This window comes from Nematostella vectensis, chromosome 7 (assembly GCF_932526225.1).
Source record: "Nematostella vectensis chromosome 7, jaNemVect1.1, whole genome shotgun sequence".
Taxonomy (NCBI): domain Eukaryota; kingdom Metazoa; phylum Cnidaria; class Anthozoa; order Actiniaria; family Edwardsiidae; genus Nematostella; species Nematostella vectensis.
The window spans coordinates 11,283,188-11,309,828 of record NC_064040.1 but is presented as its reverse complement, the minus strand read 5'-3'; the positions used below and the strand labels follow the sequence as shown (position 1 = coordinate 11,309,828).

At 42.2% G+C, this 26,641-nt stretch overlaps 3 protein-coding genes across 5 annotated transcripts; 1 reads left to right on the top strand and 2 right to left on the bottom strand.

Moving 5' to 3' along the window:
* Positions 1-434: 434 nt before the first annotated feature.
* Positions 435-12,599, bottom strand: LOC5507122 (prolyl endopeptidase-like). Of its 2 annotated transcripts, XM_032375598.2 has the most exons (22): positions 12,544-12,599; positions 12,182-12,455; positions 11,610-11,641; positions 10,557-10,662; positions 10,061-10,148; positions 9,830-9,945; positions 9,402-9,516; positions 8,944-9,076; positions 8,799-8,874; positions 8,147-8,284; positions 7,502-7,570; positions 7,280-7,399; positions 6,938-6,979; positions 6,652-6,741; positions 5,901-6,069; positions 5,646-5,736; positions 5,196-5,265; positions 2,749-2,895; positions 2,313-2,398; positions 1,875-1,941; positions 1,160-1,393; positions 435-625 (listed from the first exon to the last, which is right to left on the bottom strand). In XM_032375598.2, the coding sequence occupies exons 2-22, from the start codon at positions 12,410-12,412 to the stop codon at positions 572-574; spliced, it is 2,274 nt and encodes a 757-aa protein (XP_032231489.2). In that variant the 5' UTR covers positions 12,413-12,455; positions 12,544-12,599; the 3' UTR covers positions 435-571. The 2 variants fall into 2 exon arrangements, with proteins under 2 accessions (XP_032231489.2, XP_032231488.2); XM_032375597.2 differs by lacking the exon at positions 12,544-12,599 and having other exon boundaries at positions 12,182-12,537.
* LOC5507111 lies at positions 12,537-15,741 on the top strand. The gene has a single exon (XM_001627713.3). The coding sequence runs from the start codon at positions 12,729-12,731 to the stop codon at positions 14,889-14,891; it is 2,163 nt and encodes a 720-aa protein (XP_001627763.3). The 5' UTR covers positions 12,537-12,728; the 3' UTR covers positions 14,892-15,741.
* Positions 15,742-18,465: 2,724 nt separating this feature from the next.
* Positions 18,466-23,300, bottom strand: LOC5507112. 2 transcript variants are annotated; one of them, XM_048730733.1, is made up of 6 exons: positions 22,532-23,300; positions 21,708-21,936; positions 20,014-21,120; positions 19,228-19,617; positions 18,823-18,902; positions 18,466-18,751 (listed from the first exon to the last, which is right to left on the bottom strand). In XM_048730733.1, the coding sequence occupies exons 3-6, from the start codon at positions 20,666-20,668 to the stop codon at positions 18,704-18,706; spliced, it is 1,173 nt and encodes a 390-aa protein (XP_048586690.1). In that variant the 5' UTR covers positions 20,669-21,120; positions 21,708-21,936; positions 22,532-23,300; the 3' UTR covers positions 18,466-18,703. The 2 variants fall into 2 exon arrangements, with proteins under 2 accessions (XP_048586690.1, XP_048586689.1); XM_048730732.1 differs by having other exon boundaries at positions 18,466-18,902.
* Between the last annotated feature and the right edge of the window lie 3,341 nt (positions 23,301-26,641).

Sequence of the window (26,641 nt, the reverse complement as noted above, 5' to 3'; positions counted from 1 at the left end):
CGCTTTTAGTTAACATCGTGACAGGCCCGTACCAAGGGGGGGGGGTGCAGGGGGTGCGAACGCATCCCCCCCACAACGGCCGAAGGTCCACTTTCAGTTCTCAATAGACGTGCTATTTGTAGACAAAACTATAAAGCATAAGCCAGATCACTCTGGTATGTAGTCAAATCCGACAATAAACGGATTTTTTTTTTCGGGGGTGGTCAGATTTTTATCAGAGAACTCACTCTCCCCCACAACCCCAACCGCCCCCTCGCCCCCTCCCCCCTTCCCCCCCACACCCACGGAAAAATTAGGCCCACTTTTAAGGATTTCGCACCCTCCCCCCCCCAAGAAAAATCCTGGGTACGGGACTGTGACATATATTACTTTCATTAGCGTACTGTAGAATGTACGCCCAGAATGATAAACTTTTATATAATTTTCTTTTCTTATCGACGAGGTTCTTCAGGACCAACAAGCTACTTCTTTGGTCTCGTCGGTGAGTGAACCAAAGAACTCCCAGCTTATCCCATCAAAGACATAGGTCACGTGTTAATGACGAAGTGATCACGTGATGTCAGGCGATTGGTCACGTGAGTGGAAGGCCCAGTGATTTGTGTAGAAAGGCAAATTCCTCGGCACGCTGCAACGACCCAGCAAGGACACGTGTTACATGTCTTATAATATGAGGCTGCGGGTAGGGAGGAACGAGTTGAAGAGAGGTGTGGACCAGTATTTGAGCGGTTAGAAAATTCAAGTGGTAACGTATAAAAGGGGCCTTAACGGACGCGGAAAAGGCAGATAACAATAGAAAATTGGAAAAACCAGACGTGAAATGTTCATCGTAAATGTATGTCTGATACATCAGGTTTCATGGTCTAGCATGGCCAGACTTTCCTGCTGTCAAACCATCTATTTTTGTTCGCTATGTAAATAACTGAAGCTTCTATTAGGGATGAGTTAATTTTACAAGTTTAGAATTGAGCGGTAAGAAGAAAGCATTGCCTTGGTCAAATCATCCTTGCCGTCGCAGCCGTCGTTGTTTGGGTTCCTATTTTGGAAAGGGGGAGGTTGGGGTAGGGGGCAAGCGGTTGGACTAGGGAAGGGAGGGGCAGGTATCACAGATTATCTAATCACAGGGGAGGGAGGGTAGAAACAGATAGGAAAAACGCCTTACTTCTTCGAATGAGTCCTGTACATGGCCGCTCCCGAAATGCCCATTCTCTTGGTCGATGGAACATAGTATCATTGGGTCTGACCCGGCCGTTGTGTCCGCGCCGGTCTGGGAACCAGCATTCTGCGTCCGCTGATCGTGTGCTTGCAGGCGCAGTTTGGCTACATACTTGAGTGGGACCCAGTAAGGGACACGGTCGTCGAAGATGGATCCGGACACTAACATGTCCGGGTAGCGCTAGAAGTCAAACAAATGGAGATATGGTAGACTAAATATGAAATATCAAATCAGCCACAATCATGGAACTCAGGAAATCGTGGACAATACTAACTAGTAACCACGACAGTAACTTGGACGCAACGACATAAAACATTTGAAAATTCAAAGAACCAGGCGAGTGCTTTCCTCCAACACACGGCGTGAAAACAAAACAAAAGTTTTATGGTCTAGGACGGGGACGCGACAATGGCGCTTTAAAATCGACTATCTTTCCACAGGCGAGACAGGATAAGAACCAGTCCTTTGTGATCCTTCGGGAAAATAAAATATAATTTGAAGTTGTGTCTTGACTGTTTCCTCAATAAAGCTAGTTACATTACTATATTAGCTTTGTTTGTTGTTTTTAAGAGGAATTGTGGTGGAGAAAGGGGTTTAGTCCCTCGAGAGAAAAATTCCCCAACAAAGAAGTTTGTTAGCGGGGTTCTAATAGCCGCTCTACCTTTTCTGAGCTAATGTTATGGTAAGGGCAGTAAGACTTGATGTACTTGAGATCCAGCTCACTAGACCTGGGAAACATAAACCACACAGCAGTCAGCGTTCGCCTCACGAACAACATTGTATAACAGACACCTTGTCATTACGGACGGATAATAAATTATCGGGAAAACTCAAATACAAAGCATTGACTGAAAACCTGGGATCCCCCACTCGTCAGTCAGGGGGAGGGGAGTGAGTAATTACTTACCTGGGGTCCCCCCATTCGTCATATTCTTGTGATGACAGGGGTAGGGAAGGGAGTAATAACTTACCTGGGATCCCCCCATTCGTCATATTCTTGTGATGTCAGGGGTAGGGAAGGGAGTAATAACTTACCTGAGATCCCCCCATTCGTCATATTCTTGTGATGTCATGGGTAGGGAAGGGAGTAATTACTTACCTGGGGTCCCCCCATTCGTCATATTCTTGTGACGTCAGGGGAAGGGTCGGGTCTAACATTGAAGTCAGCACACATAGAAATGGCACCTGCAAGTATGTAAACATATCTTTTCAGTCCTTATTCAACGGTAAGATAACTTTAATAATCGCAAGTAACCCGCTCTTAGTACACATGGTTAATTGAACTATTCGACATTCAACATGAGACATGCACTAAGAAATCAAATGACTTTTTGGGAGGAAAACTCACGCGAACTCCGGATTATAGCGGCAAAATAAAAGGAAAAGCAGCTAATTCATCGCTTACGAATCAGCCAGATATATCTATGTCTGGGCTTATTTTCAATGAAATATTCAATTTTTAGTGGCTCTATGGCTGCGGTCACGTGATTTTTTAGTGCAATCAGCACTCGGAAAGAACACGTTCTCGAGCCTACCTTCATAATCACAGCTTTGAAGAGTTCGGGCGATCTGTTACACACAGCACCAACCACTAGTCCACCCGCGCTAACACCCCGAGCCGCGGTCAGCGGAGGACTGGAGTAACCCATGCGCTGTAATGCCGCAGTACAGGCCTCGAAATCCTGTGGAGATCGAATATTTCTATAAGAAATCATAAATGGTGGTTGGATGGGTCAAACTACAAGTCCCAAGACTTGATATGTACAGTACTAGCCTCCCCCGCGACAACTCCGCATTGAAAAGAAGGGATAGAACGGGGTACCTGTGGACAAATGGCGGAGGGAGACAAAGTAGATTTTTTTTGCCACAGGAAACCCAAATCAGGTTTTTTTTTCTCTGTTTTTTTCTTTTTGCTCTTTAAGGGCCCTTGTCGGACACACCTTTGTTATTGTTTTCATTTGATATTTGAAGGCACATGATGTACTAGATCTAAATACGAAGATTAATACCTAATTACCAAATTCCATCGAAAATATTGCATTGGTTTCATCAAATCAGCCTATGGAAATGGGTGCTTTTTCACACTTGATACTTTGCTTGGATGACAAAATGACGCCTGACAAAGGCTGTTTAAAAACATACTAAAATTCTCACGAGAGAGAGGAGGCTCGGGTAACATCCCAAAATTGCAGGTTAAACTTGTGATATTCTAAAAAGAGCCACGAGTACAAGATTGAATGGAACCACGCTTTCAATAAAGCTACTCTTGTTATCAAAAAAATGTCTCAGATACATACTATCACCCATCATAGGTACACTTAGCTTCAGAGACTGTGAAATTGGCTGAAGCCAAGTCTTTTAAAATTACTTCTCAAACTTATTGATATATTTGTTTATCATTAGGCCGGTATGGATACAACACCCCCCCCCCCCCCCCCGCCGCCCCGCCCCTCCCCCTGATAACGCAATATGTGGAGAGGAAGCTATTTTTTATTCTGAAAAACGGCGGAAGACTGTAATCTGGTGTTTTCATCAATATAAGGCGAAAAATCGGATAAAATTGGAGTTATGTTCTTCAGTTAAATTGGTTTCTATTTGAAATCACTTTTCGGGGGAGATATGACAACACGCCAAAATTGAAGATTAAAACCACTTCGAGTTTCAAACATCAGTGTTTTTTGACAACAGTCGTACCAAGTGCTTCCTATTTGTAACATGTGAGGAGTTAAGCACTACGTGCAGTCAATGGCGTCTTCTCTGTCATCGCTGCCACACTCAACGCTCTCATCCTCCTGACTGTCCTGAAGTCGCCCTCTCTCCGCACGCCGTCCTACATCTTCCTGTGCAACCTCGCTATCTCTGACCTGGCCGTCGGGGTTTGTATCCAGCCTTTATGTTCAGCAGTGATGGCTCTACAAGGACTTGGTGTAATGGCGCAGCACTGCACCCTTGTGGAATATTTCCATCGGCAAGCAAAGCCGCTCATTGTCTTGCGTGGGGTTAAGATATGGGAGAAAGCTGGCCGAGACAATGAGCGACTAGCTGTGCCAGCTGATAAGCTGAAAACCGGCGTGGGTCGCTACGTCGCCGAAGCGGAGGTGGGTGGGCGGAAATTCGAGAACATTTCCAGCAACTTACAAGCCGGCTCTTGTATCGGTCGAAATGCATCGTATCTGGCTCACCGCTTGATAATAAATATAGGCATTACACCTGGGCATACACGTCACTACTACCATTGGCTTGGCTTGCTTGCCTAACTGTGAAATCCACTCATTTCAACGTTTCGCGGCATGTTAAACAATGAAAATAGTTGGGGCATTCTCCGTGCTCTGCATCTACTTCGCCGGGATCTCTTTTATTGGTGTTTCCCTTATGAATTTCGACCTTTACCTCGCGCTGTACCTCAATCTGAAGTACGTCAGGATAGTCACCGTACCTCGCTCTATCTTACTGATAATCACTTCTTGGATCTCCCTCGCAGTGTACTCTGTTCTTTGGTTGTTTGTATTTAAGAGGGGCGAGACTTTTGCGTTTGTGACGCTTGGGACCACGCTTTTTCTCCTGCTCCTAAATGTGGTTGCTTACCTTATGATCTACCTTATGATCTACCTTATGATCTACCTTATGATCTACCTTATGATCTACCTTATGATCTACGCCGTCACAGGCGAAAGATACAGGTTCTTACCGTGAGCGAGACAGTTGATGATAAAAACACGAGGCAGAACCGAAAATTCGCCAAGGGAACGTTCTTGTGTTTCTAAAGTTTCTCTTTTGCTACTTGCCGTATTCTCTCTGCTCTGGGCTGGCCTTTGTGGGTTATCAGAATGAATGGCTTGAGAGAGCTGTGCACGTTTCGGTGACGATCATTTTTTATAAACTCAAGCCTGAATCCATTACTTTACCGTTGGAAACATAGGTTTCCAGTCCCCTCACCTCGAAGATCCGGTGATTGAGAACCATTAGTTTCCAGTCCTTTTACCTCGAAGCTCCTGTGCTTGTGATGAAGAATGGCCTGATGATACCACTCTCGGCCCAGCTCACCTCCGCCTCTGTTAAACCCAGTAACAGAAATATATTGAGCTTTAAGAATGCTGACAATTTCAATAATTTAGAATTTAGTGGTATAGGATTCGACCATACTAAAATTATTTCTGTCTTGGCACCCTTAATTGAATTATAGCTTGGCATAGTTGAGTGCGACGTGACAACATGCTAGTGTGGCGTGACATTCATGATGTGACTGAATGCTATTGAGATGTGACATAAATACGCGACAAATTGCGAAGACATACATGACGAAAACAGAATGCGAGCCTGTACTCTCTAGGTAATGTGACTTGACATAAGACACAATGCTAGTGTGACGTGACAAACCTTACGTGACAGAATGTGAATGCTGTATTCATAGGTCGAACTCGACGTGACATACCTGACGTGACAGAATGCGAGAACCCAGCCCCTGGTAAGAAGGCACAGTTGCTCTGGTCTAAATCCCACATCCACATTGACTCCGTATGCGCCTGGAAACAAAACAAGTCAAATAGTCAACGGGGATTTTGAGCTCGGGTTTTGACAAGTTTACAGGCCTTTTGAATATGCTATATCCAAGCGTCAATGCCTAGTCTCAGTGAACGACAATTACCCAAATTTGGTTACCAACCACAGCGCAAAATGTCTGACTCACCATACACGTGCATCAACATGGGGTTATGCCCATTCAACTCCAGCTCCTCGTGATGGAACAGAGTCACTGGTACTAGGGTGCCATCCTGACTTGGGACCTCAAGTCTTGTGCACTTGTAATCATCACTTGGAAAAGTGGGCCTCTTGGATAGGACAGGCTTTCGGACAGCCTGTACATAGTAGAAAAAAGAGGGCCAAATTAAAACACAATTGTTGCCAAGACAAAAATCCCGACTACAAATTTTGGTATATCGTATTCATTACTCTGGTTCAAGGACAAGGCTACTTTGGGATTTTCTATGATTTTTGATGCATTTGTTTTTACAGTTGCTAAAGGGCATACAACAACTGTTATATGAAGCGCAACATGCTACCAAGTGTAGGATACATAACTGGAAAAGCGTTTTTTTTATAAATAGTAAAGCAAAGCCACTAAGAACCCAGGCTTTTTTCTTCGTTTCTTTAATGCACCACAGGCTGTTTTCTAGATGGGGCTGCCATCTTACCTAATTATCCTAGCGACAAGGGACACACAGTCCCAAATGTTGCGTTTTCTGACCCGGGTCGAACTGTGGTCCGGATGTACGGGATCCCTGTGGCTGGTCGTGAGGTGAGGGGGCTAGGGAGAGCCCCAGAAGAAGGTTTTGGGTGACACCACATCATCAACCACAGGAAACCCGAAATAGCACAGGAAACCAAAATAGAATGCCTGAGACATGGCTGCTGTAAACACACATCAATATAATAATTACCTGAGTGCCCTCTTTCATGTTAAAGTCGATGACCTGAGGGGGGAGGACAGGGGAGGAAATTGTGTACCGCACCACATCTGACTTGAACATCTGAAAGAAAAACAAATTATACAATACAGTTCTGCCATCCAAAAATAAACAAGGACTCGCCATATTTTTACTAAATGCTGGAAAATGTGAACAACTCGTGCAATAAGCCGTTAAATTATCTTTATTTTTACGGATATTTATTGAGAATCCCTCCCCAGCATTCCATGCTTCTGCAACATAATTTTAAATATTATACCTGATTTGAGCCTGGCTGAAGCATTGTCGCAAGTTTGGGTAACTAAAAAAAAACACAAAGAAGGTTTAAAGAAAAAAAGTGATATCCAAGGAACGAAAAACAATTCACTTCTGTATTAAGTTCAGCTCTAAAATACATCTTCCATGCATGTGAATGAAAAAATAAAACGTGTTTTTTTCTTAACTAGAGAAAGAAAAATCATGGTTTTCGCAACAATGTGCATCTAAGCACTCTTCAGAGCCATGAGATAGAAGCGCCTTCGGCCAATCAGCATACTAGATTTATTGGTGTTATTCTAAGGTTAAATAAACAAGTTGCACAAGTCTTGGAACTGTGTGGCACCTTAATAACTTGGACACTGTCCTCTTTAGACAGGTTGACAATGGAGAGTCTTGGCACAGTGGAGTCTCTCTCATACACTACACAGTATTCAGAGAAAATCTCCATATCATCAGTAAAAACCTAGGATAAAATATAGTCAGAATATGTTTAAAAGAAAACCTGATCCCATTAAAACCAGACCATATATTTTTTTACATTGAAAGTCAGAATAGTATCACTGACCTTCGGTTGCACTGGAATCAAATCTTTCCATTTTTCTTTGGATGGATCAGAATGGGGAACTCTAACCACCTGTAGGAAAATATTCCATTTTAAAGAATATTACAATATTTCATAATTTTTTTATTAAGAGTATGTAAAAACAAAACGGCCAAGGAGTTGCTGAGAGACACTACCATAAAGGAAATGTCATTACACCAATTGTTGAGTAAAATGGTAAAATTAACCACATGCATAATTTCTCTATATCTTACTTTAGTTCACATTACAGTTATAAAGTAATTGTTTCCAATACTAGAGATGGAAGTAGAAAACTAGAATGATTTCTCCATAATTATCTGCATTCAGTATTATATAATGAAATTTAATGGTTTCTTTCTATAGCATTTGCCAATTGTCATTTGCCATTTAGAAAAATGACAATGCCTTTTAAGATAAGTTTATTATATGATTAGGTCATACAGCTTTGTCTAGTGGGAACCTCTATATAACAGACCTTATAACAACCCCTTTATAATGGACAGTCTATTAACTCCTGATTTAAAGGGTTCAGTCAAACACAAAAGGTAACCCCTGTTAACTGGACACGTTTTCTCACTCCCAAGGGTGAATGTTATGAAAGGTTCCACTGTACTTGTGCTTACCTACCCTATAGTTTTTTCCTTGGTCATTGGACAGGATAAAGAAGTCTTCATTCCTGTGTTCAATATAGTACTCGGTGTTGACCTCCCGATGGTATAAGGGATGATATGCAAATGAGCCATCTTGCAGGTTGATCAAGCAGACCTAAGAGATGTTGTGAACAGTACCTTTTAATAGCAAGTAGGCTCAAGCTAACTCAATCAAACCCCTGCTAAACCAAACCAAAATCCATTCTCCTTGGGATTATAAGTTACCTAACAAAATAACCCCCATTGTTTTTTTAAATATCCCACCAATTCAAAGTGATTTCTGTTTTCAAAATGCAGACTCCCACTATATCAAATCAATATCCATTTTGCTAGGGTTCATTCATTTACTATTTTTCACCCCGGTTACTCCAATAACTCAAACACCCTCTATTCGAAAATTCTAGTAGTTCTCTAAGTATTTTCCCTTTTAAATGTATATAAGCAACATCATTCACATGGCTTTCATGTAAACCATTGCAGGCTACAACAAATACGCAGTAGATTCTCTAATGTACCGTAACCTTATTTCAAATAAAGCGCTATAATACATATTGCATAAATTTTATGTGGAAAGTTGGTGGTACACTATGTGGTCTTTAGAGTTTTTACATTATTGGATGCTGGTTTACCTCGGAGGTGGTCTTGGCATTAGAGTTGATTGTCAGGTAAGTACGGTCTTTTGTTGAGCTTATGTCCAAGTAATATCTGGAAAACATATATATGTATAGTAATATTATACTAATACTAATATTCTACTCATACTAAGGGTACTACCTTTCATGCTTTTCTTCAAATACTAGCTCATCTTTCACCATCTCAGTTTTGAGCTTGTGCCGCCACAGCTTGTTTGCCCTCAAAAGGTTGTTAATTGTAGTGTAGTAGATAGTGCCATCATCAGCACCCCATTCTTAGAAGAAAAAAAAAATTATGGTTCACATTCTGCACATCATCATCATCATCATCATCATCATCATCATCATCATCATCATCATCATCATCATCATCATCATCATCATCATCATCATCATCATCATCATCATCATCATCATCATCATCATCATCATCATCATCATCATCATCATCATCATCATACAAGCATCACCACCATCATCATACAGCTCACATGTTGTATGTATAAAAAAGCAAGCTCATGGATGCTACTGTACAACCCTCATTATTTGTATAATAGAAAAATTTAAAATGTTTTACATTGTACTCCTTTTTGTACTTACCAACATTAGCTACACTAGGTATGGAATCCACCAAGGTCAATGGGCCATCCCAGACTTTAATGATCTGAGCTGAAGGTGTTTCTGCATTTGGAGTGTCCAGAATAAACATGAGAAACTGCAAGTGAATAACAGACATCAGAGCAATTATTCTAAAAACTTCAGACTAAAAACTTCATATAAATAATTGCATCAAAATCACACAAGGAATAGAATGGGAATAGCATGTAGTCAATCAAACCAAACAACTAAAAACTGCCCCAAAGTTGATTGACCATGTGCTAAGTATTCCCAAATGAGACAAGGGTTCTGGATTCTGGGAAGTGATGCTATAACCAATAACCACCAGCTTTACAGAGCTAAACCTTATTATTAGTGTTGCCTCATGAAATAGGAAATTTTTCAAACTACCATTACTGTGAAAAAAGCACCTTTCTAGATGGTGAAAGCTTGAAGTTCGAAACTGAAAAACTGGGAAGTCTTCCAAATAACAGAGGCAATTCATTCTGGTTAAAGATGATCTGTGGCTTTCCCAAAGAATATCCATCTAGAAAGAGTCACATAATTAACATAATAATAGTCACAGTTTAAATAGGGCACATATGGGTGGGCAATAAGTTAAAAGTGCCATCATCTTTTAGAAGGCTGTGTTCATGGATTACCTTCACTGAGAATTTGGCGTCTACAGGCGACAGGGAATTTCTTCTTGTCAGGAGAGCACTTCATGTAGTACACATAATCATCTACTCTCTATTACAATAATTTATTTAATGTGGAGAAAACATACTGTATTCAATATAATGTAACAGTTGAGCAGACAAACATACTGTATGCAATATGATAGCAGTGTAGTAGTGTGGCAGTGTATCTAGTATATGCACACAAATAATAAAAAAATGTACATTAAGCAATAGTCCATAAAAAATCCAATATGTAGGTGGTATAGGTGGTGCTTTATTTTCACCATAGAATCCCTGGGATAAACTAATAACTTCTCAAAGTGGGAGGGCGCCATTCTGAAATGGGGGGGGGGGAGGAGAATTCCACCAAGAATTTCAGTCCCTGGATCCACTACCACCAAGTTTCATCTCAATGCTACTGTGATATTCTACTTGAGGTTTTGAGCTTAGGTAAGTAGTCAAAATGTTAAGTTCTTACCTCGGGTACTGACTCCAGCTCATGACTAAGTGGAAGCCAGTAGGACATCTCATGGACAAGCTTCCTCTGGAAGAATGATGTATCCTCAAGGCATTGTTGTGTGTACCTACATATAAAAAGAAAAGACGGATTGGAATAACAGGGGAGCTGATGGGGACAAACCCATCATGATAAGGGGGCACAAGATGGCAGATCTCAACAGGAATTAGGGAACTAGTAGTTATTTGTACATCTAGAGAGGGTTGAGGAGGCCATAGGCACTAGAGGAGGGCATGGGGTGTACCTAGAGGGAGTCAAGAAGGCTGCACCTATATGCACATCTCCTTTGGAAAATGGTAGAGGGGGCCACACATATACTCACATCTAGAGGGGCAAGGGGGTACCTAGAGGGAGTCAAGAGAGGGCTACACCTATGAGCACATCTTTTGTAGAAAGGGTAGAGGGGGCCCTACCTATATGCACATCTAGAGGGGCAAGGGGGTACCTAGAGGGAGTCAAGAGAGGGCTACACCTATGAGCACATCTTTTGTAGAAAGGGTAGAGGGGGCCCTACCTATATGCACATCTAGAGGGGCAAGGGGGGTACCTAGAGGGTGTCAAGAGAGGGCTACACCTATGGGCACATCTTTTGTAGAAAGGGTAGAGGGGGCCCTACCTATATGCACATCTAGAGGGGCAAGGGGGGTACCTAGAGGGAGCCAAGAAGGCTATACATATATGCACATCTCCTATAGAAAGGGTAGAGGGGGCCATACCCATATGCACATCTAGAGGGGGGCACATCTAGAAAGGTTACTGAGAGGGTGTCAGGCCTGTGGGCACATCTAGAGTGGCAAGGGACCAGAGAAAAAGGAAAATCTAGAGATAGGACCATTGCTATATGCACATTTAAAGAGGGGGGAACCCTATGGTTAGGACAAGAGGGAACGGCAGGGCCACACCTACATACAGTACACAGTTGGCGGACCTAGACATGACAGATGCTGTGCTGCAATTAACTTAACTATCCTTAGAAATTTTACTGACAATCACAAATTTCACCAATACACTTACTTGTTCTCTTGGGCGATATATTTTTTGACATCCTGTAAAAACAATAAACCAACTTCCTTAAAGACCGTTTGTATTAGTTAGGAAATGTAGCCAATCCAAGCATCAGATATCATATTAAAACTATAACGTTGATTCAAGCTAAGTACAGTCATACTTGAGTCAATGCAGTGCATGATGCAGTACTTATACTTTTACTATTCTTGTTTACAAATAATTAAGCAGCCAGCACAGGCCCGTACCCAGGATTTTTCTTGGGGGGTGCGAAACCCGGTCTGAAATCTGAACACCCCCGACAAAACACAAAAAAGATGTTTTTATGACTTAGCAGTATCTCCATGGGATGTATATTGTCGGATTTGGCTACATGCCAGAGTGATCTATCTTATGCTTTATAGTTGTGTCTACAAATAGCACGTCTATTGAAAACCGAAAGTGGACCTTCGTTGTGGGGGGTAAGTTCTCCCCCCCCCCCCCCCCCCCCTGGGTACGGGCCTGCAGCATAACGCGAAATCGTTCATTCATACAGAAATCGAATCAGCATTCCTGAGGGCAAAACATGCAACAGTTCAAACCTTGAATTTGCGGTATTGCAGCCAGTGAAGCTCATCAAATAACTCCAACCCATGAACTAGCTGGCTAGTTGTCTTCCTCTTGGGTAAAGGAAAGCTTTCTTTCTGGCCAAAAATCCAGTTGAAAATCGTTTTATGTCTCCTGAACGAAACGTGCAATGCTCCGCCAGGACGGATCAACAATTCCAGGCGGGAAATTCGAAAATAACATGGCTTTAACCTTGAGCTCAGCATGTAGAACGCTTTTTCTTTTCAAGATCAATCATCTGTAAATCCTCTAGAATTTTTAATAAATCGTGTGTTAGATTTAGGGGCGCGAAATCGCACAATTTATGGAAAACAAACACAAGAATTGCAACACGTACTTGCGTGTACTGTGGGCCCCCTGTGCTAGTCGCGTGACCCTGGGGGGAAATCACAGGAAACCCAGAATGCCTGATTGCATCACGACCCACAAGATGGCGGCCATGTTACACGTGTGTCTTGTCTTTCAGGAACTTTGAAAATGGCGATAGAACAGTGAGGCGCCTAGGTTGATAAATCACAGAAAATGTTTCTCTTCAGCTCAAGGAGTATTTTGAGGGCTGTTAGTAGCAAAGGGCTTGGAGTACATTGGAGAAAATACTTACTAGAGAAGAATTTTGTGTTGCGAAATTGTGCTGCAAATTATCGTATTTCAGTGTCAAATCAAGATCAGTATCGGTACCCAGTGAAGACGTCATGGAGAGGAGAAGATGTATGGCAAGGGGATGACAATAGGTTTCGCGGGAGCCAAGTTCAACTCAATAGCAAAATCCGACGAGAGAAAACAGTCGAAGGTCTCTTGAAGCTTTACGAGTTCCGAAAAATGAACCAGCATAATAAAGTTACAGTATTGTATAACTTAGCCAAGCTATGTAAGAACAATCAAAAGCAAAAGCTGATTGCCAAAGGTGACAGTCAGTTGAATGGTGTCTTGGGGAATCTCATTAACGACACTATGCTTGACATTTGCGACATTGATCACCGGGGACTGACAAACATCATACATGCACTGTCACTACTACTAGTTAGTGATGTCAAGGTGACACGTCTACTGGATTTAAAGACCCTGATAGGTACTTGCTTGCAAAAACTTGAGCATAGAGGGGTCCAAAACCTGAGTAGCCGTGAGATTGCCATGTTCTTATCTGGTCTTGGAAGAGCTAAAGATCTTGTTGATGCAAGCAGGATTTGCCAGTTGACAAGAGAGGAGATTCTCCGCCGAGGTCTAGTGGGCTTTAGTAATAGCGAGGCAGCTATTATGTTTTGGTCTTTCGCAAAGTTGGGGGAGAAATCTGAGGACTTGTTCAGGCTTGCTGAGCGTGAAATCCTGAGAAGAAAGACATCATCGTTCACAAGAGAACAGTTTGTACAGCTTCTTTGGGCCTTTGGTGAGACTGACTTAAGGCCTACCAAACTGTTCAATTGCTTTGCTGAGGAGCTTTCTAGAAGAAATCTCTGTGCCTTTGAGCCCTATGAACTTGAAATCATTCTTCGTGTTTGCTACAAGGTGAATTTCAGATGTGATATTTTACTCAAAGCCGTACAAGAGGCCTTACTTAGTGAAGATCCATCAAAGTATGGTATTCGCCACTTTGCACTATTCCTGAAATATTTGTCGAAGCTTGGCTTTCGTGCCAAAGATTTATTCCAATTCATCTCCAATGCAATTCTCTCAAGGGACAAAGTGACGATGGAGAACAGAGACCTTGCCACCATTCTGCTGTCTTTTGCCGAGGCAGAGATGAGAAATGAGGAGCTATTTGGGGCACTACGAGAGGAGATTGTCTCAAGAGAGTTCCACACCTATGAAGCTGGTCAACTGGTGTTGTTTGCTTGGTCATTTGCAAAGATCAACATACATGCACATGACCTGTTCAAGCTTGTGGGAGATGGCTTGTGTTACCACAACATCACTGATATGGCATCTAGAAGAATTGCAAAGGCATCTTGGGCTTTTGCCAAAATGGGTGAAAAACACATGAATCTATTCAAGAAGCTAGAAGCTGAAATCCTATCCAGGCCATTTGAGAGTTATGACTACGTTGCTTTGGCACATTTTGTTTGGTCTTTTGCCAAACTGGGCTTCAAGTCAAAGGAGCTTTTTGAGAAGACTGCCCAGCAATATGCATCTATGGACATCACCAAGCACTCCATCAGCGAATTGATTATGGTTCTCTGGTCCTTTATGAAAGCTGGAGAATATAACACACAATTGTTCAACCTATTTGGTGAGGAAATCCTTCCCCGTGACCCTTCTGTCTTGACTAACAAACAACTTGTGCAGTTCTTATGGCTGTTTGAGAAAGCGCAAGTACCAGCTGCCCAACTCTTTGACCTTTTAAAGACTGAATTTCTTAAGCGGGATATTGCCACATTTGATACTCTTTTACTGACCACAGTCCTTAGGTCCTTTGCTGCAACCTCCACCCAAGCCCCTGAATTATTTGATATCATTGAGGAAGAAATTTTAAAGAGAGGTTTCTCCGAGATGCACACAAATATTCTTAACAACGTCCTGTGGTCATTCAATGCACAAGGTCGGCCTGCTAATAAACTTGTTTTGAAGGCCAATGAGGAACTCAACCGTCGAAAGTCAAGCAAGGTTGGGGTGAAAGGAGAACTGAGGAGCGAAGATGAAGTGACAGAGGACATTGCTTCTGAATCAACACTTCCATCACAAAGTGACTAAATAGGTATTGAGAAGCTTATACAGTAGATTATATTCTTTATCTGAGGTTTTATATTATATCTAAGTTACATTAGTTTTGCAAAAGATTTCAGTACTATGCAGAAAGAATATACATATAGTATATTCAAAGTACTTAACATTGTCTTACATTGCCTTAAGGCAAGGTTTTAAAAAACCTCAAAAACGAGTCCATATTGAAAATTCCCCTAATCTCGAGTCTGAGAGAAATTATAACAAGGTTATCCTTTCCTGGAAAAGCTTGGATTTTAGCTTGTTTAAAATGGTTTATAATATTATATCATCAAAAAAGATTTACAATGGTTATGTGTCTAGATTTATGGAGTTTTTACTACAGTATATAAAATTTTGAACTGTTAAGTTTCTCAAATTCGTTGAAGCAGTACAGTATCAATCTCTTACTAGATAGTATTTATATCAAAGTGAACTCCAAATGCCATGATGTAAACATGCACTCTTTTAGGCCCAGGCCAATGTTGCCGGAAACATGTTGTCCGTGCGCATGTTTCCTCGATGTTTCCTAGTTTGGGCACCATAGAAACATTGTTGTGCACCACAAATTTTGTGTCCAGGACACAAAAAATGTTTCCACACAAGAAAGAAACATGTTTTCAATCGTGCGTAAACATGTTTCCCGATGTTTCGTGACTGGTTGGCCATCCTCGGAAACATTTAGGAAACATTTTCCCCCAATGTTGCAGGCCACATGTGTCCTCGTTTGGCCAGGGCCTTAGTGATTACTTGTCAACCAACAAAATATTGTGTATGTGTGAGTAGACAGTGTACTGGGTTGGACTGCTCGCTAGAGTAATACGATAATCCAAAGTCGAGTGTAAACGAGTAGTTCTTGATTTGGGTATTTGGTTATATGGTCGTAAGAGCTGGGCCTGGTTCTAAGAAAGGTTCTTAGAAAGATGTTCTTAGAATTTTTCTCAGAAAGCAGGCTAGTGCTAGCCCAGCGGACAGTGCTGAATAACGTATGCGCGTGTTCTGGCGAAAACAAGCACAATCGTAGTGTTGAATCGTTCGAGAAAAGGTACGAAAGGCTGACTTCACTCGCTGATTTGACTAACTGTACAGCATTAAAACATACTGTACAAAAGATGACAGATTTGTGTGATAATGAGGGAGTCCTAAAGAAAATTATAGTCTTAGGTTTGGTGTAGTTTTCTTAGCATTCGCCAAAATGTGACAGTTCGCCGGTAAAAAGCCGCCATTTCAAAACAAAAGGCTGGTTTAACCGCGCGGTACTGGAACTAGTCTTGCGTTTTTCAGCACTGGCAGCCCAGCGAGTATGGCTATTGGGATATTTGATTGGATAAAACGTTGTTTATCTCTGAGTTGGCATTCCTTGCTTTCTAGGAACAGGACCCCGGACGGAACGGAGGGGGGTTCCGCAAGTTACAAAAAGCCCCCGCCCTACCAACAACACGTTTGCCTAATAAAACTTCCTTTTGCTGATTGAGTTGGCAAAAATAAAGTCTTTATTTTAACGTTGCCCAAATTTTAATCCCAAGCATAACTATTGTACTTTTACATCGAAAGAATTAACCTGGGAAAATACTTTCATAGTGTGACTTTAAAAATACAACATTGCCCAAGTTCTCATAAAAACGGTTATAAACTTCTGGCAGAAGTTTGTTTCGTTACATAAGATCGCGAGTGGAGAAATTAAGAATTTATTCCTACAACCTCTGTCACCTGATCATTCCCACATTCCCGTATATCCTGGGACTGTGTTTAGTGTCATCTCTAGTGAATGTTATGGTGTCATCTCTAGTGAATGTTATGGTGGAGTTCTCGGAGTACGAGCTGGAGCATGCCAAGTCGCATGTGGCTCCCACATGCGTGGACTCGACAGCGAAGGATCTTTGGAGCACTAAAGTCGACGCTCAGCACAGGTAGCCCAGGATCGATATGCCATATGTATGGCTGGTAAAAGGCTAGTTAAACCCAACGAAAATCGCTGAAACTCGGTCAGAAGAACATTAAGGACACCAAGCAAACACTGTTAGTATTTCAAGAAATTTTATTAAGATTTTATTTAGATTTAAGATAAAAAATCCTACTCTCAAAAGTCACCATATATCTAGTAAATCGTCAGAAGTAATGATTCTGGGCTACCTGTGCGCTCAATTGCAGACATTCTCCAAAAGAGTTGCAGGATAAAGCGCCCCCCATTTCGGCGAATTTAGATGTTCTGCTAGGTCCTCCCACTTTAGCCATTTCTAGTAAACTAATATGGTAATCGTGAACCCTTTCGTGAGTATGGGTGAGCTTAGCTTCTTTACTATGCCGCTTGTCCAGGGGGGTCGGGACCCCACCCTGCTCATGTGACGAGATGCGTTCGACTCCGGTTGACGCCTTCGCGTTGGTAGTTAAATGCATTTCCAAGTGGATCTGCACAACGGCAGAAGAACCACAGGTCCATGAGTAAGTAACCAATACGATCGAATTTACAAAGACCAATAAGTTGGTGTATTTAGTTTTTTTTGTCCTTGAGGAGGGTCTCAATTTTGGTCGCCTTTTGGGGGAGGGTCAACATGTTTTGTGCTATAAATAAGGGGAGCGACGCAATTTTTTAACTTAGCAGCCCCCTTCCCTCCTTTTAACGAAATAAGAACGGAAAGAAATTCCGTGCCTTAGGCGTGTATTTTGGACCTTCGCGCGGAAAAAAAAATTGTGCGTTTTCCCATGGAGGGTCACATATTTGATTCAAATAATATCAGTCCCTTGCTTGAATTAGCCGATGGAAATGGATTCTTTGAGTGTCTTCTTCTCTTCTTCTTCTTGAGTCGGTATTGTGCGGAAGCGTAAAATGACGGCGTGATTGGCTTTCTTTAAGTTTCGCTTAGCGTTGTTAGACGCATCCATAACTACGCAGTGTCTTAAAAAAACGAGAGGGAAAACATCAATTTTTTTTTGTATGAATGGTTGATGAGGTTGGCCATTGTCCAGAAAGAATTCCTTCCTTTATCATCATCTCAGCCTATCCCACCGTCACACCCTCTAATAAACCTCTAGTTAGACAATAGCTAAACACGTCTTGAATATGTGTATTTTAATAAAGAATTTCTTGTTAATTAACTTTTTATTTGATCAGCAAGGAGTCTAAAGGCCACAACGACTTACAAATCCGCGTACTGCAAAAGGAGACTATATACCATGAAACGGTCGCGACCCAAATATACGGATTGTGATTGGCTCGCATAGACAGTGTATCAAGTGTATGTTGCAACAACTGTGTGTGTGTGGGAGGGGGGGGGTTTACAGCCCGCCGCCACTGTAGTTGTGGGGGGGGGGGGGTATCACCCGCCACATCGTTATATCCAATTTACCAAATTCAATCGATATTGCAAAGCTTACAAAATTTTGTGACGATGAAAATGGTTTTGCTTTCTTCTTATACCTTGGTTTAAGCTTCGATTCCACTAAATGGCAGCTGAAAGGATCATCACTTTAAATAAGACGTTTCGGGACGATTGACGGCAGCAAGAAGAAGTATTTTTTTCTTCTTATTTTTCTTATTTTTTTTTCTTTATTTTTCAACGCTACCCAAGGTTAACAGGTTTTTGAATTAAAGGCGATAGAGCAGATGCTTCTATCTAAATTGGGTTGGAGCAAATTATCATAAGGGGAAACGTTGAGCTTCCGATTGCCGACTACCATCAAGAAAAACGTGCTTGCTTATATTCCCCTTCTTTCTTCAAGGGTGTATGAACACCGCTTGATTTTGCTCGTGAGAAAAGTAGTGTCGGAAGCCGTGGTCTAGGTTGGAGACGCCAGCAGCATCATCAGCGGTTGTGTTGTACATCTGGCATTCCCTGACCGCCGCACTGTGGCTAAACGACTTGCAATCAGCATATAGAAGGCACATTTTGAGGCAGATCATTTCATTAATGACGTCATATACCTGATCGAGCACGTGACTGGGCTGGAGGCGTGCGGGGACTGGGTAGAGCTGGAATAGCCGGTTGTGTGTGGGGTCAGCTTCTAGGGAGAAAAGCAAGCATGGCGTATGAATAAGATAGATTTAGCGATATGAAAATAAAAGTGAAAAAATGAATGTGATTGTACCCACGCTTTTTATCGCCGACGTACCATTTTATAGCGCTATGAACGTAACCATAAAACATCACAAAATTTCCTCGAGCAATCTAAACCTACGACCTATAGTGCTCTTCTGATCTGCTCCCGAATTCTCCCAAACAAACAAAACTGCTTATATAGCGCAATAAAGGCAAAAAGGCAATGTTCTATTTCTAATTGCTCCTGACTTGAGATTTGATCGTCATCAGAGTCACGTCATCAGAGTCACCCTCTACATGGTCCTCGGTACAGTATCTTGCGGTCAGCGGCTCATCCGGCGGAACCAGCTTGTACACATATTGATTCACACAGTTGCGCACTTGCACCTTTACGCTACTATGGCAACAGTCACCGTTTCTATGGAAGCACACAGTACGCGTCACGACGCCATCTGCAGTTGTCGGGTGTTTTCCTCTGAGCCAACCAGTGGCGACCGCATTGCATCGGTTTGCGGGCGCACAGGAGGTTAGCAGCTGGTAATAACCGGTTGGACTCTTGAAGGCATACCAGTCAGTCCGGTTTAAGAAGGCATCACTTTGAGCAGTAGACGTTGTCTTGTAGCTATGGAAACGGGTCGCATCGCTCAAAGTATTGAACCGAACACACAAATCTGATGGCTCTGCAGGAAAAAAAAACCTTAAAATAAATTTATCAAAACAATAAAATGATCTAAGAAATTCTGAGAAGTCATAAGAGAGCATCGATATTGTTTTGGAATACGTGCAACCTTTGGTTACTTCTGGAAGAAGGCTTCACAAATCAACAATAAATCCAAAAAGGGGATGATGTTCAATGGATTTATTTTTTCTGGTAGTGAAGAAACAGACAAAAATAGATATCTACGTGCTACCGTCCGTCCGTCCGTACAGTACATTGGCGGCCTTATATATTAGTCTCTTTACGACTAGTCGGTACCAGCCAAGCATTCCGAAGACCTCCGAAGCGCTTAAGCTGTTGGCCAACTTTTTTTTTTACTTGCTGCCTTATTTTGTAGTTGGTCAACAAAGTTACTTACTTTTAACACCGACAAAGAAAGTTTTGTTTTGTGATCCTAGATGATTTGACGCCACACATCGCCAACTTCCGCTCATGTTCAGCGGTATCTTGCTGATGACAAGCGCAGTATTGACGGACCTGTTCTGAACCAGAGTATCATTGTGTAACCAGGCGATGCTGATGACCGCGTCACCGATGGCCTGGCACTGGAGGGTAATAGTCTTGTTTTCGTAGGCGTCAACGTCCGGGAGGGGAGAAAAGATAACAGGAGTACCAAAGAGAATCATGGAACTGTTAACCGCCAGCAACATCATATTCATCCTCATTACCCCTATCACGTCATCATTATCATCGCCATCAATATTATCATCGCTACCTCCATCAACATGATCTTTTGTTAACATGACCATTACTATGATACCTAGACACGTTATATCATCTTCGTTATCATCATTATCGTAATCATCATAATCATCATCCTTATAACCACATTTATCATTATTATTGTTATCACCATCATCATTATTTTTATTATCAGCATCCTTATCATTATGATTATCGTTATAATTATTTTCATCATCATTACCATTATTATCATCCCTCATCATTACCATCATGATCATTATCATCATCATTACCATCATCAACATTACCATGATCACCATTATCGTCATGATTACACCATCATCATCATCAACATTATTCGGGATTTATGATAATCGTTATCATTATCGTTATTGTTATCATTATCATCATTTTCAACATTATCCATTATCATCATTACCGTGTCATCATCATTTTCATCATCTTCGTTATCATCATCATCATCGCCGTCGTCGTCGTCATTATCATCCTCTTCGAGAAATCATCATCCTTGTAATCGCGTAATGGTTCGAAGATATAATATTCGCTTCACTAACAACTTAGCACTTTTGTAACTTTATTTATTGATTGACTTGCTCACCGCCTGTAGCTGGCTTTTTGCAGATTGCTGCCGTAGTGTATCGATCGCTTCAGTAGTGGTCATGTATTTCGCCTATGTTGTTCCTTGCACAAATTTTATTTACTTGTTCTTGAGGTTGACCGTCTGCCCATGGAATCTACGATGCTGCGCCACCATTCCCACCTGCCGATAGTTAGAGTAACAGAGAACTAGAGCAACGCAACGTTTTTAAAGCTTCCCAGACCAAATCAGCGGCGTAGCCAGGATTTTTAACAGGAGGGGGCCAAAAAGAGACTTTTTCAAGGCATTTAATTCTGTATTTCAGATAATGTCGCATACAGTTACCGTATTTTTGCTGCTTCAAGGGGGGCCCTGGTTACGCCCCTGCAAATGATACTGCAGTCAATTAAGAAAAAGTTTCCACTTAGCCATAGAAGACATCCTCAAGCTGTACTCGACTTGATTGTGTCGTTATTAACTTTTATGGATTACACATCTAAAATAACATACTCCCTTCCCCCCCCCCCCCCCCCCCCACACACCACTGGCCTGACCTTATTTGCAAAGATCCGAGCTCCGCTTTACTGTTACTTTACTTTACAACGACGGAAACGGGACGTGAATCGCAAAAATGCTCACAAAATGCTCTTCCAAAAAGCTCTGAGCCTGACTGCATCACAGCTTCTTTGGCAGTATATTAAACTTTAACCTTATTAAAAAATCTTGTTTATTGATTGTATGTGTCCCTGTTCGACAGATAACCGCCATACCTGTTGTTTCTCTTAATCCGCCCGATAACATATGGTACATGACCAGCCCTATGCTCAATCCGGGTATTCATAAAAAAGGTGCTCCTGTATGTCCCGTATGTCGGCGAGGTTTGCGTCACGAGCCGACAGGCTGTGCGCGCCTCATCGCTGTCAATCGTCGATTGATGATCAAAGTAGAACAAATAGCAGCTTTCACGGAACGGAACCCAGCCCTCGGGACAAACGGGAACTGAAACGAACAAAACAAGCACGGCTAAATTTGGCTTTGTCTTGCCCTAACAGTTTGGCTTTGTCTAGCCCAAACAGTTTGGCTTTGTCTAGCCTTAAAAGTTTGGCTTTGTCTAGCCTTAAAAGTTTGGCTTTGTCTAGCCCTGACCGTTTGGCTTTGTCTAGCCCTAACAAGGGGAGACCACCGCTTTCAATACTACCTGCGACGGTCCAGATAAAATCCCGAAGTTCAGACTTCAAACGCGACGTCATAAGCGCTTCGAACTGAGCGATAATCATTTTTAGAGAAGCATTCTATTTTTATCCATATTATTTCAAGAATGGGAAATGTTTTATGTAAATCAAAATAGACACCGAGAAGACAGCGGGACTCTTAAATTACGTGTGACCTGCTTTGTGGTGCCAGAGACTGTTTTGCCAAGTTTGAAATTAAGCCGGCTGTCGGCCAACACATTTTGAACGTCGAATAACCAAGTAGGGTGCCACGGTGAACAAGAGACGGGAAAAAAGTAAAAATATTCAGACGGTACAAAAATTCTAACCTGCATCGCAAGCTGTTGAAATCAAACACAAAATCAAAATCAAATACAGTTCACCTTCTATAGCAGAGAATAAGCCATTCCAGCCATTAGCTTGCGCGAGAATTACTACAAAAACCTACTTCAACTACCAGAACACGCTCCAAACGAAGTGCGCGATGCATGACGGTATTTTCGGACTGACATCTGTTGATAAGGAAAATTGAATATAGCATAAAAGCCTTGTAGAAAGTCATAAGGGTCTGATATTTGCCAATTTGACCAACAAAAGTGTGCTGACTATTATGATGACGTTACCCCGCGACGTCATAATGTGACGTCATAGATAAAGATAAAAGCAAATATTCAAAGTAATTTTGCTCGAAAACAAATATTGAATACGTTTCATGAATCTTGAGGGATGGGTGCATTAAGCCAAGCATGCGTTTTAGAAAAGATTGAGTAATTGTTTTTTATGATTTTTCAAAGGTCCTGAAATCCAGATTATTTGATATATTTTTGGTTTCTGTTAGATTAACGCTAAATCCATGCTTAACTATATGAAGGAGGTTTTAATAAAAAAGAATACAGAAAAAATATTGAGTTTTGAAATAATTTGGCGACAAAAAAACTTAGAACCGGAGGTGAAACAAAGCCCGCGCGTGCACATTCGGCCTGCTCAGACACACGGATATCTCACATGATGAAATTGAAATGAAGTTTATAAACAAATTCCAATAGTGTTTCGTGGTATTTACACTTCAAAGGAACCATATCCATCATGTCATGATCAAAACTGAAATAGGGTTTTATAAATTCGGATACAGCGCGCGCTACTTTGAAATAAGATTTTCAGTGCGTGCGCGAGCGTTTGCTACCGGTGTTTGCAGTTTCCCTTGAATGACTAAAGTATAAAAAGACAACTGAACACTGCCTGTGTAAAGGTTATTTGGCAAGTCGCCACGCACCAACATGAACATCAGTCTTTGACCATTCTTAATAAAGCAGAGCCGTGGCAGTCCTTGAAATAATAGGGGGGGGGGGCACGGTCCAAATCATCAAGAAAGTTGTAGGGCACAGCCACGCCCCTACTGGTCATTAAAAACCTTCGAGAGGGGGGCACGTGCCCCACCCCTGCAAAGGCCCTGCAACGATACTACATATGACTTAGAAGAAGCGTGGCTAGAAGTCTTATATGAACCATTATTAATTTTATCGACATAGTAGAAGGGGGCGTGTCTAAAGAAAAACCCAGGGTGGGGTACAGAGTAGTAATCCACTGACCAACGGATCAATTAACGTCGAATTGGCATCTTTAGCTTTGCTTAGCTCACTAGATACATTTAGGAACTCTAACTATCCAAATACACACATAAAAGCAATCGTCTTTTTAACAAACCAACGAAGCGGTCAACCGGAGTCAAACTCATCTCGTCACATGAGTAAGGTGGGGTCCGGATCCCTCGCCACCTCCCCCCCCCCCCCCACCCCTCTATGTACACGCGCCTGAGTACCCCAATCTAGACTAGTCATCATAGCCTGCGAGCAATGCAATTTGACTCACATTTGTACGCTGCCCTCCTCTTGATACGGGCAAATCATTCGTGTGGACTTATAATCTGATGACTAGCCTAGACGGGGCGACGTGGACGTATCAGTTGAATAACTGATCAGTTGAATAACTGATACGTCTACGTCGCCCCGTCTAGGCTAGTTATCAGATTATAAGTCCACACGAATGATTTGCCCGTATCAAGAGGAGGGCAGCCCTGTGTGGCCACTGCCGTCAAAAGCGTCGTTCTGCCGAGATCTATCTTTATCCATTGCGATGTGTCCTGAACTGCGGGAACCCAACATGTCTTGGCGTCCAAATGTAACCAGTAAAGACGGGCATTGTTTGGTCCCTGGGAGTCTGCCATGGTAGAAGATGTTAACGCACTGTTGGGTATGGCGCCGTTTGTCATACCGAGTGGCTTGTATCTGTCTGTTGATTCAGGAGGTTTGGAGTTAAGGCCATGTAATACAAAGTTATACCGAGTGGCTTGTATCTGTCTGTTGATTCAGGAGGTTTGGAGTTAAGGCCATGTAATACAAGGTTATACCGAGTGGCTTGTATCTGTCTGTTGATTCAGGAGGTTTGGAGTTAAGGCCATGTAATACAAGGTTATACCGAGTGGCTTGTATCTGTCTGTTGATTCAGGAGGTTTGGAGTTAAGGCCATGTAATACAAAGTTATACCGAGTGGCTTGTATCTGTCTGTTGATTCAGGAGGTTTGGAGTTAAGGCCATGTAATACAAAGTTATACCGAGTGGCTTGTATCTGTCTGTTGATTCAGGAGGTTTGGAGTTAAGGCCATGTAATACAAAGTTATACCGAGTGGCTTGTATCTGTCTGTTGATTCAGGAGGTTTGGAGTTAAGGCCATGTAATACAAAGTTATACCGAGTGGCTTGTATCTATCTGTTGATTCAGGAGGTTTGGAGTTAAGGCCATGTAATACAAAGTTATACCGAGTGGCTTGTATCTGTCTGTTGATTCAGGAGGTTTGGAGTTAAGGCCATGTAATACAAAGTTATACCGAGTGGCGTGTATCTATCTGTTGATTCAGGAGGTTTGGTATAAAGAAGATTTAATACCTGAATACAAAGTTATACCGAGTGGCTTGTATTCTGTCTTTTGATTTAGGAGGTTTGGAGTTGTGCAAAGGTCATGAAATACATAGTTATACCCAGTGGCTTGTGTCTGTGTTTTGATTCGTAAGGGTTGGTGTAAAGGCCATGAAATACATTGTGTGTTTTTTTTTCAAAAACATTTGGAAGCCATAGGGCCGACGTGACAGGTGACGTACCAGAACACGTGACAGACCTTTGCACTTACCAGCCTCGCATCCCTTAATCTCCAGCCTAAGACACACGTGACCATGCCACGTGACAGGCTTCAGACGGAGGTATCGTACAGCGGTCTCTGTTTGCAATAGAAGCTTTGCAACGGAGTCACGATCCTTGTTTGCTTGGAACTGCAAAAATATCAGAATCACAACCTTCCCTTCCCTTCCCTTCCCTTCCCTTCCCTTCCCTTCCCTTCCCTTCCCTTCCCTTCCCTTCCCTTCCCTTCCCTTCCCTTCCCTTCCCTTCCCTTCCCTTCCCTTCCCTTCCCTTCCCTTCCCTTCCCTTCCCTTCCCTTCCCTTCCCTTCCCTTCCCTTCTTTTCCCTTCCCTTCCCTTCTTTTCCCTTCCCTTTCCTTCCACTCCCTTCCCTTCCCTTCCCTTCTTTTCCCTTCCCTTCCCTTCCCTTCTCGTGTTCTTTTCACAAATGCTCACAATTTTTATGGCGTCGTTTTCTTTGTAGTCCCACCAGTAGCCAGCCCGCACGGAGTACAAGAGTTTTAGAGACTTCACATACTGGTTCTTGTAAGGGTCTCCTTTTGTCAATATTGATGAAAGCATCCGCACCTTGCCAAGGTCGACCTCAAGGTACTGGTCAGCGGTGTTTGCAGCTGCACACCACGCATTCGTGTTATGTAACCTGGCCTGCTGAGGACCATACCGGATACTTGGCGGCAGTGACGATGAGGCATTGAGCTGCGAGTCCCGGATGTCACGTGACTCACATCCCAGGGAATCAACGCAGTCTGAAATAACAGATTTAGTTTTCAGCTGATTATCAAAAATACTATTATGGAAATGTCGAGCGTATAATGGCAGTACAACGGAAAGAAAGTAGCTTGCCCAGTCCCCCGCAAACTCAAGCTACATAATGTGTCTTAATGTTACCTACTTCACCCTAACTAACTTCGAACATGGGCGCCGCATTCAAAAACTCGATGTATATTCCACACGGCAGATTTATGACCTTCGGATTTCTTTGTACAGCGCATTGCCGTAGCCATTGATCGGCCCAGTTTTAATTTGGTGTCAGATGCTACTTTTGGTAGAATATTGTTTACTTTTATAAAGAGCCCACCCCCGGACAAAAATCGGGCAACCTAACAAGTACCGTTCTACTGTATGTATTTATTGGTACTCTACAAGTCCCGTTTATGTAAGTTCTACTGTATGTATATCTTGGTACTCTACAATTCCCGTTAATGTAAGGTCTACTGTATGTATATTTTGGTACTCTACAATTCCCGTTAATGTAAGGTCTACTGTATGTATATCTTGGTACTCTACAATTCCCGTTAATGTAA

Excerpts from the sequence above, each read along its gene's own strand:
- LOC5507122 (XM_032375598.2), bottom strand. The coding sequence starts at position 12,412 with ATGCTGAGCTCAAGGTTAAAGCCATGTTATTTTCGAATTTCCCGCCTG. Across the intron at positions 11,642-12,181 it reads TGCAATACCGCAAATTCAAG|GATGTCAAAAAATATATCGC; the intron begins GTTTGAACTGTT and ends TTGTTTTTACAG. Across the intron at positions 5,737-5,900 it reads CATGTTGATGCACGTGTATG|GCGCATACGGAGTCAATGTG; the intron begins GTGAGTCAGACA and ends TTTTGTTTCCAG.
- LOC5507111 (XM_001627713.3), top strand. The coding sequence starts at position 12,729 with ATGTTTCTCTTCAGCTCAAGGAGTATTTTGAGGGCTGTTAGTAGCAAA.
- LOC5507112 (XM_048730732.1), bottom strand. The coding sequence starts at position 20,668 with ATGACGATAATGGTGATCATGGTAATGTTGATGATGGTAATGATGATG. Across the intron at positions 19,618-20,013 it reads TTTCTTTGTCGGTGTTAAAA|AGCCATCAGATTTGTGTGTT; the intron begins GTAAGTAACTTT and ends TTTTTCCTGCAG. Across the intron at positions 18,903-19,227 it reads TACCGAGGACCATGTAGAGG|AAGCTGACCCCACACACAAC; the intron begins GTGACTCTGATG and ends TTTTCTCCCTAG.